This window comes from Ochotona curzoniae, unplaced genomic scaffold (genome assembly GCF_017591425.1).
Source record: "Ochotona curzoniae isolate NIBS_2020 unplaced genomic scaffold, NIBS_Ocur_1.0 contig_43, whole genome shotgun sequence".
NCBI lineage: Eukaryota > Metazoa > Chordata > Mammalia > Lagomorpha > Ochotonidae > Ochotona > Ochotona curzoniae.
In genome coordinates this window covers 2,613,043-2,630,958 of record NW_024466218.1, presented here as the reverse complement: position 1 = coordinate 2,630,958, position 17,916 = coordinate 2,613,043, and the positions used below count along the sequence as shown (strand labels likewise).

General features: G+C 43.0%; 1 protein-coding gene across 10 annotated transcripts in view; it reads left to right on the top strand.

The window, feature by feature from the left end:
- OSBPL1A (oxysterol binding protein like 1A) overlaps nucleotides 1–17,916 on the top strand; it is a 203,237-nt gene that overhangs the window by 14,331 nt on the left and 170,990 nt on the right. For 4 of the 10 annotated variants that reach the window (XM_040984809.1, XM_040984810.1, XM_040984808.1 and 1 more), the window contains 3 exons: nucleotides 2,822–2,944; nucleotides 10,508–10,593; nucleotides 12,576–12,650. In XM_040984809.1, coding sequence (XP_040840743.1) covers nucleotides 2,824–2,944; nucleotides 10,508–10,593; nucleotides 12,576–12,650 — 282 coding nt within the window. In that variant the 5' untranslated portion in view covers nucleotides 2,822–2,823. Of the gene's footprint in view, nucleotides 1–2,821; nucleotides 2,945–10,505; nucleotides 10,594–12,512; nucleotides 12,651–17,916 lie in introns of those variants that run through there. The other 6 variants (XM_040984812.1, XM_040984814.1, XM_040984815.1 and 3 more) reach the window with 4 other exon arrangements.

Below are 17,916 nucleotides of genomic sequence, written 5' to 3'. Positions count from 1 at the left end.
CTTTTGTGTGTGCTATCAGGTGCCGTGGCCTAGCCCAACCTGGCCTGTCCCCAGACCAGACTCACACAAGTGCTGCAGCCTTGCTTGACCTGGCCTAGTTCATCTCAAGCCCTGGCTGTTGTGCTCCCCAGCAGGAGCTGGGTCCTTAGTAGGGGAGTTCCACAAGTTTCCCTACCAGGCCTGTCCCCAGTCCCAATCTCATGTGCTGGCAGGTGTCATGACACTGCTTTGCATGGTCTTCTCTTAATCCCAGCTCTTGCATGTGCTGGTCAGTGCTGCAACCTGGCCCAGCCTGGCTGCTGTGAGTGTTAGGTGAGTTCCTGTTAGGTGAGTTTTTTGGCCCAGCCTGGCTCGGCTTGTCACCACTCCTAGGTCTTGCACAAAACAAGTGCTATAGTCCCATAGAGGAGCCCACAGCTCCCCTACTGAATCTGCCTGCAGATCTGATTTTCTCACATTCCGATGGATGCTGCAGTCCAGCCTGAAGTGACTCACCCCTGGCCATGATACTCATGGGAAGTACTGTGGCCTAACCCAGTCAGGCATGCCCTCCAGGCCCAGCTTTTGAGTGTGCCAGCGGGGGCGGGCAGTGTTACTTTAGCCCAGCCCATGTCTCCCATGTGGGTGAGTGCCTTCGCCTGACCCAGACATGCTCCCTGTCTTCCCCCTTTGTACCAGTCTGTCTCAGTGCCCTTGGCCACCTATGAGTGCAGTGGCCTGCTCTGTGTTCCTCCCCTGTCAAACATGCCCTCAGCCACTCATATTGTTAACACATCCCCAGACCCATTCATTCTGCAGCCCTCCAGCCTGGCTTTCCCTGCCTTTCCCTACAGATCTTAAAAAAAAAAAAACAATTAATTAATTCCATAATGTTGTATATTGATACTGAGGTTTTGTTGGGGCTTTTAACTGACCGGATCTTTACTCTGTTAGCCCTATCTTCAGACTAGAGAAGGTCTCCCCAAGAGGCCACTGAACTTATCTGGACAATAAGACGCTGGACTTTATGCTAGATATGTGTTTGCAAGGAACGAATCTCAACTGAACTTGAACTGTGGTTATGCAACAAGGTGGAGGAATCCACCATGGGGGGAGGGGTATGGGAGGGGTGGGGGGAATCCCCAGTGCCTATAAAACTGTATCACATAATACAATGTTAACAACAATAAAAAAAAAAATGGATAACATCCACCTTTAAAAAAAAAAAAAAGGTAGGATAGGCAGCTGTGCTGGCACATTGGTATAATTAACCTAAATTTGGCATTAGTGCGGCCCAGAATGTGTTAGGAATGTGGATTGGGGTTCACAATCCCAGAGTTCACTCTGTATAGGTGTTGGAAGCCAAGCCTTCGGTTCTGCCATTCATTCTCTGACCTGTAGACACCTCTTTTGGTCTCTTTTGGACTTGGAGTTGTCTCTAACTTTTCTGATACTGAAGATATAATGTTTCTGAATATGCTGATAACCTAGGGTAGCTGTTTCTATAGGGTAGATTGCTGGGCATGGAATTGCCTGGGTGTGTGTATGTTTTGGTAATGCCAAATTGTTATCTATCAACTGGCACTTATAATGGATTGGCTTTACATGCATATTAGTAGTTTAGTATTAGCATTGGGTCTATTTGACTTTTTAAGATTTTTTGCTTAATTCTTATGCAAATTAGATACAATTTGTGTTTGATTTAATTGTATTTTTTGACTCTTAATAAGAAAAATTTTATTTCTCCTGGGAGTTGCTGTTCATAATACTTGCCCATTTTGATGTAAATGCCTTAAATTGGTAACTTTTAGACTGTAAATGCTTTAAATTTGTAACTTCTGGGGCTAGATTTGTGGCAAAATGGGTAAAGCTGCCTTCCAGCATTCCATATTGCTCCACTTTCCATCCAGTTCTCTGTTGATACATCAGGGAGGGCAATGGAGGATGACCCAAGTGCTTGGGCCATTGTACCCATCCAGTGCACTGGATGAAGCTCCTAGCTTCAGCCTGGCTCTTGGTAGCCAGGAGAGTGAACTAACACATGGAAGAGTTTTCTCTCACCCTGCAACTCTGCCTTTAATCAATCATTAAAAAACAAATGTGAAACTTTGTAAGTTTAATTTGTAGCTTATTAAGAAAATAAGAGAAGGCTAAGTATAGTTATTCTAGGTGCTTAGTGATTTCTATTCAGAGTGCTTTTTAATACTAGTGTATATTTTAGTCTTACAGTATTTCTGTATGAATGTCATTTTTTTTCTTCAAAGATTTATTTCTTTACTTGAAAGGCAAAGTTACAGAGGGAAATGAGAGGAGGAAGAGGGAGAGAGATCTTCCATCTGCTCATCTGCTGGTTCACTCCTCAACAGATTGTAATGGCCAGATCTGAAGCCAGGAGGAGCCTGGAGATTGTTCTGGGTCTCCCCTGAGTGTACAGGGACCCAAAGATTTAGGCTGTCTTCTGCTCCCTTCCCAGGCATGGTAGCAGAAAGCTGCATTGTAACAGCTGAGACTTGAACTGGTGCCCATTTGGGATGCCAGCACTGCAGACAGAGGCTTAAATGCCATGTCACTGGCCCCATGAATGCCGTATTTTAGCTATTTCTAGTTACTAATGTAGTAACTATTTACATAGACTCTTAGGCTGGCTCATGAGGTTAGTCAAACTTGATCTAGGCTACTTCCTTGGTAGTAAGAGTCTCCCGGTTGAGTTCTTGCCTTGTTAATTTGTGTCTTAGTTAAATGTAGAAACTATGTAGTTAGCTACAAAGTGAAGGTAGTGTTCTTCTTTCTGATATCCAGGTACTGTCTAAAAACTAATTATGCTGTTATTTTTTAAATCCAGAAATGAATACCGAAGCAGAACAGCAGCTTCTCCATCATGCCAGAAATGGCAACATTGAAGAAGTAAGACAGTTACTACAAACCATCAAGAGGAATGCAATAATTGCTGACATTAATTGCAAAGGTGAGCTTTTAAAAAATATATATATATTTTAAAAATATATATTTAAAAATGATTATTTATTGGAAAGGCAGAGTTAGGGGGAAGGAGAGACAGCTCTTCCATTTCAATGGTTAATTCCCCAGATAGCTGCAAGAAGCCAGGAGGATGGTACTTCATCCTGGTCTCCCACGTGGTGGCAGGGGCCTAAGCACTTGACTATCTTCCACTGCTTTCTCTGGCACATTAGCAGGAAGTTGGATTAGAAGCAGGGAAGCTGGGACTTGAACCTGCACTTATGTGAGATGCTGTGTTGTAGACAGTGGCTTGAACTGCTACAAGTGGCCACAATTTTTTTTCCTTTAGTTTCCACAATTTTTTAAGAGGCAGATGTGTATTCATGGATTCAGAAGGAGTGCAGGTGAGTGAGCAAGCTTTTATCTGCTGGTTCGCTCCCCAGATGTCTGCCATGGCTGGGGTTGTACCAGGCAGAAGCCAGAAGCAAGGAGCTAAAGCTTCCCATGTGGGCCCGTCACTGCTGCCTCCCAGGGTCTGCATTAGCTGGGAGTGGAACCCATCAATCCAGTATGGGATATGGACTTCTCAACCACTACATTAAACACCTGTCCCCTGGTTATGAGCTTTGTATTTTTTAAGCTTCCTCATGAATCTGCACTGCTACATGGTATGTTGATCTCTAATGTTTCGTGTGGTAAATCTCTCTGAAGAAGAAACCCCACAGGACTGGGTAAAATGCCCATTCTAGTCTGTTGTAAACCAGAGAACTTACAGGCCATTTGGGTAGCCTGTAGTAACCCTTATAGGCTGCTCGGATGAGTTCACAAGAGCATTCTGTGATGCGTCTGCTCAAAGGCGTTGCAGTTGAACCAGCAGGTTTGAGTGCTTACTGTGCCCCACATGCAGATACCTTGGAGTCAGTGATGGAGGGACAGATGAGATTGTTGCTGAGATCAGTGCACTGGATGACCAGATCCCATGAGCATATCCTGTAGGGCAGGTAGCATGGGATCACATAGGAGAGGTCTCTAACTGGAACCTGAAGGTTTAGCTTCCTGGAGGAAGTGAATTAAAGGTAAAGCATTAAAGAGTTCTTAGGAGTTAGTTGGATGAAGCTAGGGAAGAAGAGGGTGTGAGGCAGAAAAAATGGCATATGCCAAGGCCTGATATGAAGGCAGCATGGATGGCGAGGGCCCATAGGCTGGAGGGGAAGGGGAGAGGCCAGGCTAGGTGGTAAGCAGGAGCCAAATCAAAATGCACCTTGTGTAGCAAGGTTTAAGCATGTGGTATTATACTCTTGTACTCTGGGTAGCAATAAGCAGTTCTTTAAAGTGGTTCTGGTGTTGTAACAAGCTGCTTCTCATCCTGGGAGGTGTGAGGGAGGCAACGAGTAGATTGGTTTTGGTTCTTCAGTCTTAGTAGCCTGTTTGGTAAATGCCTGGTCACGCTCCCTGCATCATCTCCGCCTCCACTCCTAGGTCCAGTTGGCATTCAGGTGTGAGGTGAGCCTTATTGTGTGCACAGTGCAGGCAGAGTGACCTCCGATCCATGAGAAGCCTTCTGTTGGTTGTTGATCATTGGCTTCTTAGTGTTTCGCAAGTGTTTGCAGCTGAGGCATACTGAGATTGAAAGTTGAAGCCAGGTCCCTTGCTAAGTCCTGTGATACAGGTGGTGCTTCTTGGTGGAATCACAAGACTCACCTTCACTCTTGTTGGCTTTGTGTCACCCCGAGCCTCTGTCACATGGTGCCTCTGGCCGTTGGCTGGCTCCCTTCAGCTTCACTCGTGTGCCTGTCTTGGGAGGGCAGTGTGTGGCACCCAGTGACACATGGAAACCTACAGCAGCTCTGGTTGGCTGTGTTTGCCTTCTGTCTGAGTGCTGTGATGGATCCACCTTGCAGGTGGACAGGCCCAGTTCTTATTGTCTCCTTAATTTATCCCACTTTCTGGAATAAGATTAGGAACCGTATGTTGACCTTCTGTCTTACTGTCCTATAGTCTGTGTTCTGAAAGTACAGGCTTAGGGGTAGCTATCTTTATCACCTTTTTTTTTTTTTTTTACCCTGGAGCAGCCAACATCATGCCTTCCCCTCAGTGGGAAGGAATTGTTATATGGCAGAAGGGAAAAAACTGTTATCTAACTTGTCTGGAAACTACAGGAATAGTCCAAGTTTGTTTAAGTGATTTAAAAACCTGTTTTTCGTTAGACCTTCTTAATGTTGACCTCAGGATTCTATTTTGAATGCCGAAAGCATATGATAGTCCTCCAAGACCCTTTTCTGTCTCCGATCCTACTCCATCGTGGGTTGCCTCAGGCTAGTTAGCAGGACGCTATCTACTTGGAAATGTAAAAGTGAGAAATATGTTTATACAGTTTCAAAATTTCACCTCGTACTTTGTCAGGTTTTGTATTAAGGGCAGTTTAAGTTTTATGCAAGAGAATGACATCATCTGGTTTGATGTCCACTGGAAGGGAAGAAAATGGGTGGGTAAGGTTGGATGTCAGCTCTGTTGACATGTGTGGGGGGATTCTTTCCTGGAATTTGAGTGTTCTCTTTTGTAGATATTTCTTCCAAATCTTGAGATACTGATACTATGCTATAAAGTACTGGAAGTGTTGCTGTAGTGGTTTCTGTGTTTTAAGTATGTGCTCCTCTTGAAAATAAAAAATGTCTATGTGTATATATGTGTCTATATGCATTCTGTTAGCTATGTTTCAAAAAAAGAGCTTTGGAAGCCAAATAAACTCATTCTGTGTTGTGTTACCACTTTACTAGGAAGTCGAAAGTTACTAAAATATTACCCAATAATATCTGTTCATGTTTCCCAGTGTTGTATTTATTTGTCTTTGCAGATTGAAAAAAAAAAAACATTTATTTGAAAGAACTACATGTGGGGAGAGAGAAATCTATTCACTTGTTCATTCCTCAAATGGCTGCAACAACCAGGCCTGTGTCAGGCTGAAGAAGGGAGCTAAGAACTCCACCCATGTGTCATCCTCAAGTGCCTGGGTCTTCATCCCCTGCTTTCCCAGCTTCCTTAGCAGAGAGCTGGGTCAGAAACAGAGCAGTTAAGACCTACACAGCACTCTGATATGGGATGCAAGCATCACAAGTGGTGATTGCACCTGTTGTGCTACAGTTCAACCTCTCCAGTGTCTTCATGCTTTCCTTTGCCATACTGTTCTTGTAAATGATCTTCACAGTATTTTTTGTGCACTGAAACATGATTTACTAATTAGAGACAGGCACAAACAACCAGTTCCCATTAGCTGGCTTTCTCCTGCAGTTCCTGCCCTAACTGGAGATAGGCTAGGTTGAAGCTAGGAGCCGGGAACTCAAAGCAGGTCTCTCATGTAGATGGCAGGGACCTGGTCACTGGAATGTCCTAGAGTCTGCATTAGCAGGTAGCTGGGGTCAGGAGGCACATTTTTAAAAAGATAGCTGTAAGAATAAATTAAAAGGAAAAGAAGTTTGAAACATTGTGCAAATCAGAATTTTGAGAATTTTAAATTCTTGATCCAGAATTCTGCTTGGAAATAAGAGATGTGAGGAGACAAATCAGAAGCTGATAGAGGAGGAGTATTAGGTGTTAGTTGCTTAAAGAAGTAATGGGAGTAGAAGAAGTGGATGTAATTAGATCTAGGGGTGAGAATCAATACAAGTTACACAGTGTGGGGCTCAGAATGAGAAAATGGCAAAGATGATACTGTTTGAGAAGTAGGGTGGATAGGGGGCAATGGAGAATGAATACATGTTAGGGTGTGTCAGTAGCCTTTGCATGTGTGTGTAGCATGCAGGGTGAGTTCAGCATTGTGCCTTATGAGCATGTACTACCCTGTGTCATGCAAATAGAGGTGTCCTAGAGGTAGCTGGAGGTGGAAATCTGGATCTTGGTGTGAACAAAACAATGGGAAAGCACCCACAGTGAGCAGTTTTTGCAGTTACTGATACTGAGGCGGTCAGAGAAAATGAAACTTCTAGATGAGACCTGGGAGGAAGTGTGAATGACAGGAGAGGCAGCGTGCATGGCTGTGGCATTCAGGGAGGACTGTGGATTTAGCAGTCTGATGTTGGACAGTGCTGCGGTGATGTGGCAGCCATGGCAAGCTCCTGAGAGTCAGAGGCAGCATCTTTGCAAAGCTTGAGGAAGGCTGTAATGGTATGCTGGGACATGAAACACTGATGGGAAGGAGGCGTGTGGAAAGAGTGAGTGAAGGGTGGAAATGGGAGGAGAGTGGGGGGAACACAGTAACTGGTGGGGAGCATGGGGTCAACGGGACTGACCTCTGTGGTTTACTTGTTATATCAAGAGGAGTATTCACTTGCTCCTCTCTGTCAATAGCTGAAGAGGGAAAAGGTGAAGCTAGGAAAAAAGGAGCACCTGTGAAGTGAGAAGGGTTGGTTGGCATCCAGGATGTAGGAAGAGCAGTTGTTGGCCATCAGGATGGAAGCACTGAAGATTGCATGTACACATAGGTGCGATGGCAGGTTTGGAGCCAGGAGGACTGGGGAATTCTGCACAACCTGTTTTCACTGTGGTGCTGAAAGAAGAGGCCATTTGCTAAGAGAGCTGTCTGGGTGAGGAGCACAGTGAAGGATGAAAGAACCTGTTGTAAAGTCAAGAGGCATCGGAACAGGGTGTGAAGGACTGTCTGGCTGAGCTGTGCCATTTTAACTTTGTTCAGGCTTTGGTAATTTTTTCTTTTTCTTTCTTTTTTTTTTTTTAAGATTTATTTATAGGAAAGATAGAGTTACACAGAGAGAAGCAGACAGAGAGATCTTTCATTCACTGGCTCAATCCTCAAATGTCCCTAGTGGCTGGAACTGGGCCAATCTGAAGCCAGGGGCCAGGAACAACTAATTGGTCTCTCATGTGGGTGCAAGGGACTAAGGACTTGAACTACCCCCTGCTGGTTTCCCAGAGCATAAGTAGGGAGCTGGATTGGAAGTGGTGGAGCAGCTGGGACTTCAACTGGTGCTTGTATGGAATATAGGTGCTGCAGGTGGAGACTTAACCTGATGTGCCACCATGCTGGCTTCTGATGAAAAAAGTAATGGTGTAAGGATACTGGGAATGTTCATAAAGAAAGGTTGACATGGAGCATGAAGGAATGTTTCCTGGATTAACTGAAGGCAGCGAGACTGGGGAGTATTTACATGAGTGGAGAATGAGAATGAGTAAGGAGCCAAGGGTTAAGGAAATCAGAAGAGGTCAGGGTATGGCTGCAGGAACAAGCTGGATTGTTGAGGGCCTGTGGGAAGGGGAATTTCTGTGTTGATCATGGTGTGATCTGTTAAACACAGGCACAGTTTGTGAGAAAACAGGGAGGCTAAGACTCAGACTAGGTTATTGAAGATTTATTTATTTATTGGAAAGTCAGATTTATACAGAAATGGAGAGACAAAGATATTAATCTGCTGGTTCACTCCCCACGTGGACCCCGTGGTTGGAGCTGAGCCAGTCTAATCCAAAGCCAGGATCATCTTCTGCGTCCCCACACAATGTGGCATCCCAAGGCTTTTGGTCATCCTCTGCTGCCTTCCCAGGACACAAACAGGAAGTTGGAAGTGGAGCAGCCAGCAAACACACGGGATCCTGCTAGGCTACTGTGTTGGGTCTGAGACCAGGTTATTGAATAGACAGATCCTTCTTGGATGGTGGCAGGATTGGCTGTGGAGAGAGAAAATTACTTGGCAAGGGATGGAGTCTGGAGATGGCAGCAGAGCAGGCATTGAAGGGAACTAGGGCTCAAAAGATGGGTTATGACATGAGGGAAGATGCCATTGGCCAAGGACAGCAGTAAGTTTTTTCTTGAGATGGTGAGAATGGCCTAGTTTCTTTCTTTCTTTCTTTTTTCTGAAGGTTATTTTTATTGGAAAGTCAGAGACACAGAGAGGAGGAGAGACAGAGGAAGCTCTTCCTTCCGATGGTTCACTCCCCAAGTGATCACAAAGAGCTGAGCCAATCCAAAGCCAGGAGTCCGGAGCTGCCTTCAGGACTTTGGGCTGTCCTGGGACCTGCTTTCCCAGACCACAAACAGGGAGCTGGATGGGAAGTGGGGCCGCTGGGACAGGAACTGGGGAGGACTTTTGCAGTTAGGCTATCATGCTGGGCCCCAGCAGGAAGTTTTTTTAATGGAGATTCACAAGACTTTGGTTTATCAGGTACATTGTGGATGTGGGAATAGGGCTCCCACCTGAGGAAAAAGCAGCAAGCATTTTCTTTTCCTTCTTTTGTTTAAAAGGCCATTTGAAAAACCAAGTTACAGGGTGAGAAACAGAGGTCTTCCATCTGCTGGTTCACTTCTCCAAATGCCTGCGAGTAGCAGGGGTGGGCCAGGTCCTAGCCAGGTGTCTGAAATGGGTAGCAGAGGCTCAAACATTTCATCCATCCTCCACTGCTTTTCCCAGACTGTTAGTAGGGAGCAGAATAGAAAGCAGAGCACCTGGGTCACAAACTGGTGCTCATATGGGGTGCCAACCTCACAAATGGAAACTTTGTGTGCTGCACCACAGTGCTGGCCCCCAGGAAGGGACCGCTATCAAACAAGCTAGGTTTCACTGAACAGAAGATACAGTGAAACAGAGACTCTGAAGGTGTTTGGGGTTCCAGAGGGCATTCATTCAGTGGAAGCAGATGTAGGAGTTTGAGTAGATGGCACGCAGAGTGCTTTGATGTGGACAAGAGGCGGTGATGTACAGGGGCAGAGAAGGTACTGCTGTCTCTTTCACCACTAGGCCAAGATCCAGCTGCTCTCCTCCTTGCAGTGCCAGGGCCAGCACTCTCCTGGATTGTGATGGACCTCCAGGCTGTGGGCTTTGGGAATTTGTATAGGTCCTGTTCTCTCCAACTCAATGTGTTTCTTAACAAGCTTTTGGAGCTGCCCCAGCTCTAAGCTGTAGTGTCCCCAATCCTTGTTATATTGAATTGAAGAGTATAGGTTTACTTTTTGCAGCACTCCATTTGTGTTATACTGCTTAGCTCTCTGCGAGGATCTGATTTCATGACTTTTAACTTTGATTCTGGTTATCTAGGTGGACATGCCGTCACTGTAGTAATCCAATATGCTGATTACCTGAGGTTTTATTTGGTGTCAGACTCCATTTTCAGTCACTTTGTATACAGCTAACAGCTGGCCAAATGCTGGAAAGAATATATTTATTGATTCCTTTGTGGTACAGTTTCTCAGTCATTTTCATGTGCTATTATGCCAAGAAATCCTGTTTTTGCTAGCTGATGGCAAGCTGGTTGCAGACTCAGAACCTGAGAAACAATAGGCTACTAGAATTCTTCTGGTTTGAATGTGATCCCCATGTGCTTCCCATCTGTCTTGTTAAGGATGAGGACACCGAGTGAGAAAGGGGGTACCAGACCTGGGTCTCCTGAGTTTGAACCTTTTGCACCCATTTCACAGCTTGTGTTGTGTCTATTGCTTCTACTCAGTAGCCGCGTGATGTGAAGGAGAGTCATGACCTAGTGACTGAAGCTGCCTATTAAGGAGGAATTTAGCCAATTTTGAAATTGCCTAAATAACATCTAAAAATGCCTTATCTCTTTCCATTTTTAGGAAGAAGTAAGTCTAACTTGGGCTGGACACCTCTTCATCTGGCATGCTATTTTGGACATAAACAAGTGGTCGAGGATCTGTTGAAGGTCTTGTTATGGCTTAAGTTTTTAATGACTATAATAAATACTATTCATATGAACAGTGTAAAATGCAAGTCTAAGAAAAGGCAACTGGATCATAAAGACTTATTTAAAACATCATTTTGGGGGCTGGTGTTATGATGGAGCTGATTAAACCGCCAGCTGTGACTTTGGCATACCATATGACGCACCTGTTTGAGTCATCACTATTCCACTTCTGATCCAGCTCCCTGCTAATGCATGTGGGAAAGCAGTAGAAGATAGTTCAAGTGCTCAGACCCATACCACTCAAGTGGGAGACCTGAAGAAGACCTTTAGTGTTGCCTAGCTTCACCCTGGCCCAGCCCTGGCCATTTTGGCCATTTGCAGAGTGAACTAGTAATGGAAGGCCATTCCGTCTTGGTTTCTTTCTCTCTCTCCCCCTCCCTCCCACACCTGTCACTACCATTCAAGTAAAATGCATTATTATTTTTTTTAAAAAAACAGCTCATTACTGAAGACAATTCTTTACAGAATACATGATGAATTAGGTTAGCTAGTTTAATTAAATTCTCATTCTTTGATCATATGAGTTTTATATTATTGACCTAAAAATTGTGAAAGTGTGCATATTAATAGATACTATTTTCAGTTTTATGAACAAGACAGTTGAAAAATAAAGTGCATGCTAAATGGTTTTAAAAATGTTACAATCTCTTAGTACATGATGTACTTAAAAGAATTGAGACTTTGTATTTCTTAGTTCTGTGATGAATACATTATCACATTGATGTTCCTTTTTTATTGTAGTTTCATTTACAAAGCAAGGAGAGATAGAAATAGATAGAATCTATCACTGATTCACTTCCCAAGTGCCTCTAAAGCCAGGCCTACCCAGGCGGAAGTCAGGAACTCAGAATATTATTTGGGTCTTCTGCATGGGTGTTAAGCAGTCAAGTACTTGAGCCATCATGTTCTGCCGTCCAACAGGCTCATTAACAGGCTCGTTAATTGCTGAATCAGAGGCAGAGTGCTTGGAATTCAAGCCACATGTGCAGCAGGGACTTGAGTGCCTGTGCTTATCACCCCTGCGATTTCTGAAATTAGATTAATTTTGCAGTCTATATGTTTATAGTGATATCTTAAAAATCCCCTGAAGTGAAGTTTTTGAGAATAAGGAAGGTATTTCATTCACATAGATGTGCTTTTTTCCATGTGACACTGCAACAGAGAAGTGCAGGTATATAGATTTCTAAAGAAAAGTTGTATTCTACCAGTAAGACTTTCACCTTCTAGGAAACCTGGTATTTACTTAAAAAAAAAAAAAGTTTATTTTATGGGGCCAGTGCCTTGGCTCAGTAGGCTAATCCTCACCCTGAGGTGCCAGCATCCCATATGGGTGCTAGTTTATATCTTGGCTGTTCTATTTCTAACCCATCTCTCTGCTTATGGCCTGGGAGAACAGTGGAGGATAATCAAGTCTTTGAGACCCTATACCTAAATGGGAGACCCTGAAGAGGCTTTTAGCTCTTGGCTTTAGATAGGCTCAGCTCTGGCCATTCTGGCCATTTGGGAAGTGAACCAACAGATGGAAGATCTCCTTTTCTCTCTCTCCCTTTCTGTCTCTTCTCTCTCACTCCCTCTCCTTCTGTCTCACTCCTTCTCTATAAATCTGCCTTTCAAATAAAAATAAATCTTTATTTTTAAAATCTTTTTTAATTTGAAAGGCACAGTTAAAGCACTAGAGAGCTCTTTGTCTGCTGGTTCACTCCCCAGATGGTTCCAGCAGCAAGTGCTGGGCCAGATGGAAGTCGAGAGCCCAGAGCTGCCGCTTCTAGGTCCCCCATGTAGTGGACCTAGGGTTTACTATGAGTTGAATTTGTTTTCTGTGACACCTAAACAATATTAATAATGATTTTAATTTGAAATACTTAATATATTTTTAGGGAATTATTTTCAGCTTTGTGTATTTCTGGGCATGTGGAAGATAAAGTTTTCCTGTTTACCAGGCTGGTGCGGAAGTGAATGTGTTAAATGACATGGGAGACACGCCACTTCATCGAGCTGCCTTTACAGGACGAAAGGTGAAAAACATTGTTTCTGTGTTTGCAAGTGAAATATTTGAAAGAGCAGTCATCAATATTTTCTTTGTTCACAACCATCTCTCCAGCCATTGGAAAAAAAAGGCCATTCAATATGTGGGTGAAGCAGCACTTTAGGTCAAAAGGGCGCAAGGTCTTAAGAGTTGGACTGAGAGGTGAAACACCAATATCATGGGACTTCTGTCTCCTATGTCCTGTAGGAGATTGTGGGCCTGAGTGATGGGGAATGCCTATCTGTTCTTTATAAAAATGCCTTCATTGAGATGTAAGTCTTGTTACGTGATGCTCATCTCTTAAGTATGTGTCAGTGATGCTTTGTTACTTTTATACAGTGGAGCTACAGTCATGACAACCTAGTTTGAGAATATTTTCTTTTGCCTGAGAAGGTTTCCTTGCAGTGTCTGCCTTCATTCCTTGCACCCATCTCCTACCCCAGGCTTGGGCTGCCCCTGGGTGGTTTTCTGTCTCTGGACATTTGCCTTTCCTTCTGACTTCTTAGAAATGGCATCATCTGTTTCTTTAAGATAATGCTGTTGAGGGTTGTCTTGTTCCTCTTTGTGTGTTTATCCAGTGAAAATCCACATTTTGTTACCTAGTCACCATTTATCGAAAACATGTACTTTTTTCTTTTTTTTTTCCTTTTTTTTGTTTGCATTGCATTCCATTATGTTAACATCTTGTTGAAAATCGGATGATAATAACTATAAGGGTTTATTTCTTGATATTAGTTTTTTCCAATGATGTATATGTCTGTTATACCGCTTTATCACAGTAGCTTTTAAATTAAGCTTTGATATCAAATAATATAAGTGTTCTCCAACTGATCTATTCAAAACTCTCAAGGCTATTCTTAGTCCTTTATATTTCCATATAAATTTTACGATAATTTGGTCAATTTTTGTGGAAACATCTACTGGAATTTTAGTGGAGATTGTATTATCTTGATCTGTATCTCAGGAGGGGATGGCCATTCAGACAAACAGTATTTTCTAAGCCATGAACATAAATGTATGATTCTTTTTATTTGAATGTTTAATTTCAGATGGCAGTGTTTCTTTTTTTTTTTTTTAAGATTTATTCTTCCATTGGAAAGGCAGATATACAGAGAAAGTAGTCTTCCTTTAAAAAGCAGATATACAGAGAGAAGGAGAAACAGAAAGATCTTCCATCCATTGGCTCACTCCCCAAGTAGCTACAATGGCCAGAGTTGAGACAATCCAAAGCCAGGAGCAAGGAGCATCTTCCAGGTCTTTCATGCGGGAGAGTCCTAAGTCCTTGGGTCATCCTTTGTTGCCTTCCCAGGCTATAATCAGGGATCTAGAAGGGAGGCTGAGCAAGTGGGACATGAACCAGGACATGGAATCCTGGTGGATGCAAGGCAAGGGTTTAGCCATTAGGTTGTTGTGCTCGTGTCCAGTTTTACAGTTTCTAACATACTTATCTCACAGTACTTTTTAAAAATTTATGTACTGGCTTTCCCTTAATCTTGGGAATCTAGAATGAGTTTGGTTAACTAATGTACTGTTAATTTTTTCTTTTTCTCTCCCTTCTCCTGTTTCCCCCGCCCCTCCGCTTTGCTTCCTCCCTCTTTTCCTGTTCTTCCTTCCCCTCCCATTCCTTTTCTTCCTCTCCCCCTTCCCCTTTTCTCTCTCCTCCTTTCCCCTTTTTAAACTCTTCTTCCGAATCAGGTCAGTTCACTCTGGCAGAAGATCTGTGTCTCTGCTAGGCTTCCCCGGTAAATTTTGGGGAAAAATAGGATAAAGTTAAGAGCCTGTGGCTGAAAGACTGAAGTCTCCTGATATTCTTATCTAAAGTACTAACAGTACCAGTTGAGTAACTACCTCTTGACTTCTTATCTGCAGCGATATCTAGCACTACGTAGTTTTGTGAGTTTTGCCCAGTTTTATACCTGTTCTTCAGTATATTTTGTTCTATGAGCTCTTTGTGCCACTGTAACCAAAAGTCACTCACCTTAGACATAATAAAATTCTTTTTTCTTAATATAGTTTTTTTTTTCATTTTTGACATTTCTTTTTTTTTTTTTTTTATTTTAACAATCTTTACATGGTTAATTTGGGCAAAAAGGGTCAAGGGCTACAGGAAAGTGGGTAAGACTATTATTTCCATATTGTTTCCTTCATATATCTGAGGTAGAAGGGGATATTGAGGGAGAAGCCTCACCTGGTTTCCCCCCCACCCCAAGTCCCGCATGTGGGGCATGCTCCGAGATACTCGTTGAAGTGGTTTCAATAGGTCACCAGTTTTGAAATTGCTGCCAATCTAGACATAATAAAATTCTTTTAAGATTAATTTATTTATTTGTAATTATTTTATTTTTATAATCTTTCATAGTTGATTAGGGGAGTCAAGGCTACAGGAAAGTAGGTAAGACCATTGTTTCCACATTTTTTTTTTTCTGTTTCTGGGGTAAGCAGGGAGATAAAGGGAGAAGCCCCACCCTATCTCCCACCCCTCCCAGGTCCCTGATGTGGGGCATGCTCCGAGGGCACTGCTCAAGTGGTTTTGATAGTTCAGCAGTTCTGAATTGCTGCCAATTCAATGACTAGATTTAATGAATTTTTATATAAACCCTAAGTTGACACAGGATGTGTGGATCATGTGAGAAATTGTGCATTTCACACTGTTCTTGCCTATTTGTTTACAAGCTGACACTTGTGAACCAGCTAAGGAGTCTTGCTAAAGGTGAGGAAAAAGAGCCAGTTAAAACAGTAAACAGTAGGTTAGCTGTCATTCTGGATTGTTGGTTTTGAAAAACGAGCTGCCAGTGGTTTGGTGTGCATGACCTGTGTGTGAACTGCTTGCTGTTTCCCTTTGGAGTCCTGCACGTCTTGCTCTTCTCTTTGTGCCGCTAAGTTTCTCTTCCATTTGGTATCCACATGGCCCTTCTACTCCACTCTGGAGTGTGCAACTCAAATGCAATGTCTATGCATCCATTCCCAATTTCTCGCATTTAGAAGGAAGCCATTTCCCCCTGGTTTTCCTGTGCTTTGACTCATCTTCTACTTTTGTTAGTCATTGTGGTGATGTCTTTTTTCTTCTGGGTTATATTCACATTGCAGGGAATCAGAACATTTCATTTTCACTTCCCCCATTAGCCCCACAAGCACCATACAGGTCTTATTTTTCATCTCTGTGATCAACAAGGTAAAGCCGTCGTCATCTGTGTATGGGTCTTCACCTATTTGGTTCTTTCTGGTATTCTGTTGAACTTGCAGCATGAGATCATGTGAAACTGGGCCTCAGTTGGATTTTTAACATTATCATATTTATTTTGTTATCTATTGTATCAGAAAATGTTCAGTTGGAGCTAAATGTTTAGAGCCGATAGGAAGACCATACAATTTATGTGCTCAGGTATGACTGAACTGCATTAAAAGGTTTATTTCTGATTGTACCATGAGTCTAATGATCTTGTTTTGTTGTGATCTTTTACCTTGAGGATATTTTAAAATATAACCATGAGATTTTGTGATTTAATAGATTGTCGAGTTGAACGATATTCGACTCATTATAAAGTATTACAAGTCCTGGTATTCTGGAATATATAAAAGTACTCATCCCCACCCCTCAAATTGGAGTCTTCTGAGCTGTTCTTGGGGGACGTTAGTGCCCCCTAGTGTTCACTGGTAATAATTAGTATATGAAAGTTTTAAAGTGGTATTTTTCACATTTGTTTTTCAGATACAACTGGAAATCCGGGGTATTTATATCTTTTATAATCAGGGTAAAAATACAGAAAGTGTAATCAATAATTGGGTTGTGACACCAACCTTTATTTTTTAGTGGGATTTGGGAATACACATAGCTTTGAAATAGTACAGTAGTCGCTTGGTCAACATGGGGAAAGTGTGTGCAGCCCTGGGTTTGTGTATGCCTCTAGGCCTCCTGGGACCCTACCTCTTGTGCTTCTGTGTTGAAGGCACTGTCTGGACTGATGGATTGCAAGTGGTGACAAACAGTCCTCCAAAGTGGAGACCTGCACATTGCCATTATTTGTGGGTTGGGTTTTCAGGGAAGCTGACTCAGGCGGAGTCAGTACGCAGCAGGTTGACCGAGAGTTTGTCCTTTTGATGTTTGTCACTGAGCATAATGGTCTCCAATTGGAACTGTTTTGTTGCAAATGGTATAATTTCATCATTTTAGTGGCTGAGTAGTATTCCATGCAGTAGATGTACCACAGCTTGTTTTTCCATTTCTCTCTCAGTGGGTATCTGGGTTATTTCCATGTCTTCACTGTTGTAGATTGTGCTTTTATAAATAAAATATTATAAATATTTAAATATATATAATATTATAAATATAGGGTTGCAGTTCGCATGCTCTTAGGCTGATTTCACTTTTTTTGGATATATTTTCAGGAGTGAGATAGCTGGGTTGTATACTAGATGAATTCCTAGTTGTATGAGCACTCTCTGTACTAACTTGCATAGTGGCTGCTCTGGTCGACACTAGTCTACACTCCCACCAGCAGTGGAATAGGATTCATTTTCTTCCTCATTCTTGCTAGCAGGTTTTGGTAGATTTCTGTGTGTAGACCATTTTTGCTGGCCTGCACATCTAGTATTGCCACAGCCTGGCCCTTGTTCCACTTAGATCCAGTGCTTCCTACATCTGTGCGAGTAGGAGCAGCTTAGAGGAGAAAGGGTAGGTCCTGTTGCTATAGTCTCGTTGGTCTTGGCACCACAGTGGAATCATTTTCTCTCTGCTCTACTGGCCGTGCCATATTGTCCTTGCTCTGGGCTAATGCCGCTTTTGCCCTTTGTTGCTTACTTGATGGTGCCACACAAGCCCTCATCCCTAAAGGTCTGGTTGTTATGCGCTTCTTAGGGTGAGATGTCTGTAGTTGCCCATTCAGTGTTAAAATAAGAGAACTATCAGGAGATACCCACGTGTCATCTGCATGCTAAACCTACTCCTGCACATCCCTGTGGTGTCCCTCCCTGTCCCGAGGGTCATGTTCATCAGAAGTTGTAACAATTTCTCATCTGCTGATTCTTTGCCTCCAGCAAGTCCAGACTGCCTGATAGCATGTGGATCAGAGCTTTGTGCTGAGTCTGCTGGAGCCAACAAGACATTGTGTTCGCCTTTTTTTCATGGTGCTACAAGCTACAATAGCCTACTCTTTCCTTTGGAGGGTGCAACCTGGAATTGCTTAAGTCACTCAACTCCCAAGAACTTACTGGCCTGGCAAGGCCTCTGGAGTCTGGATCTCATGAGTCTTGAGGCT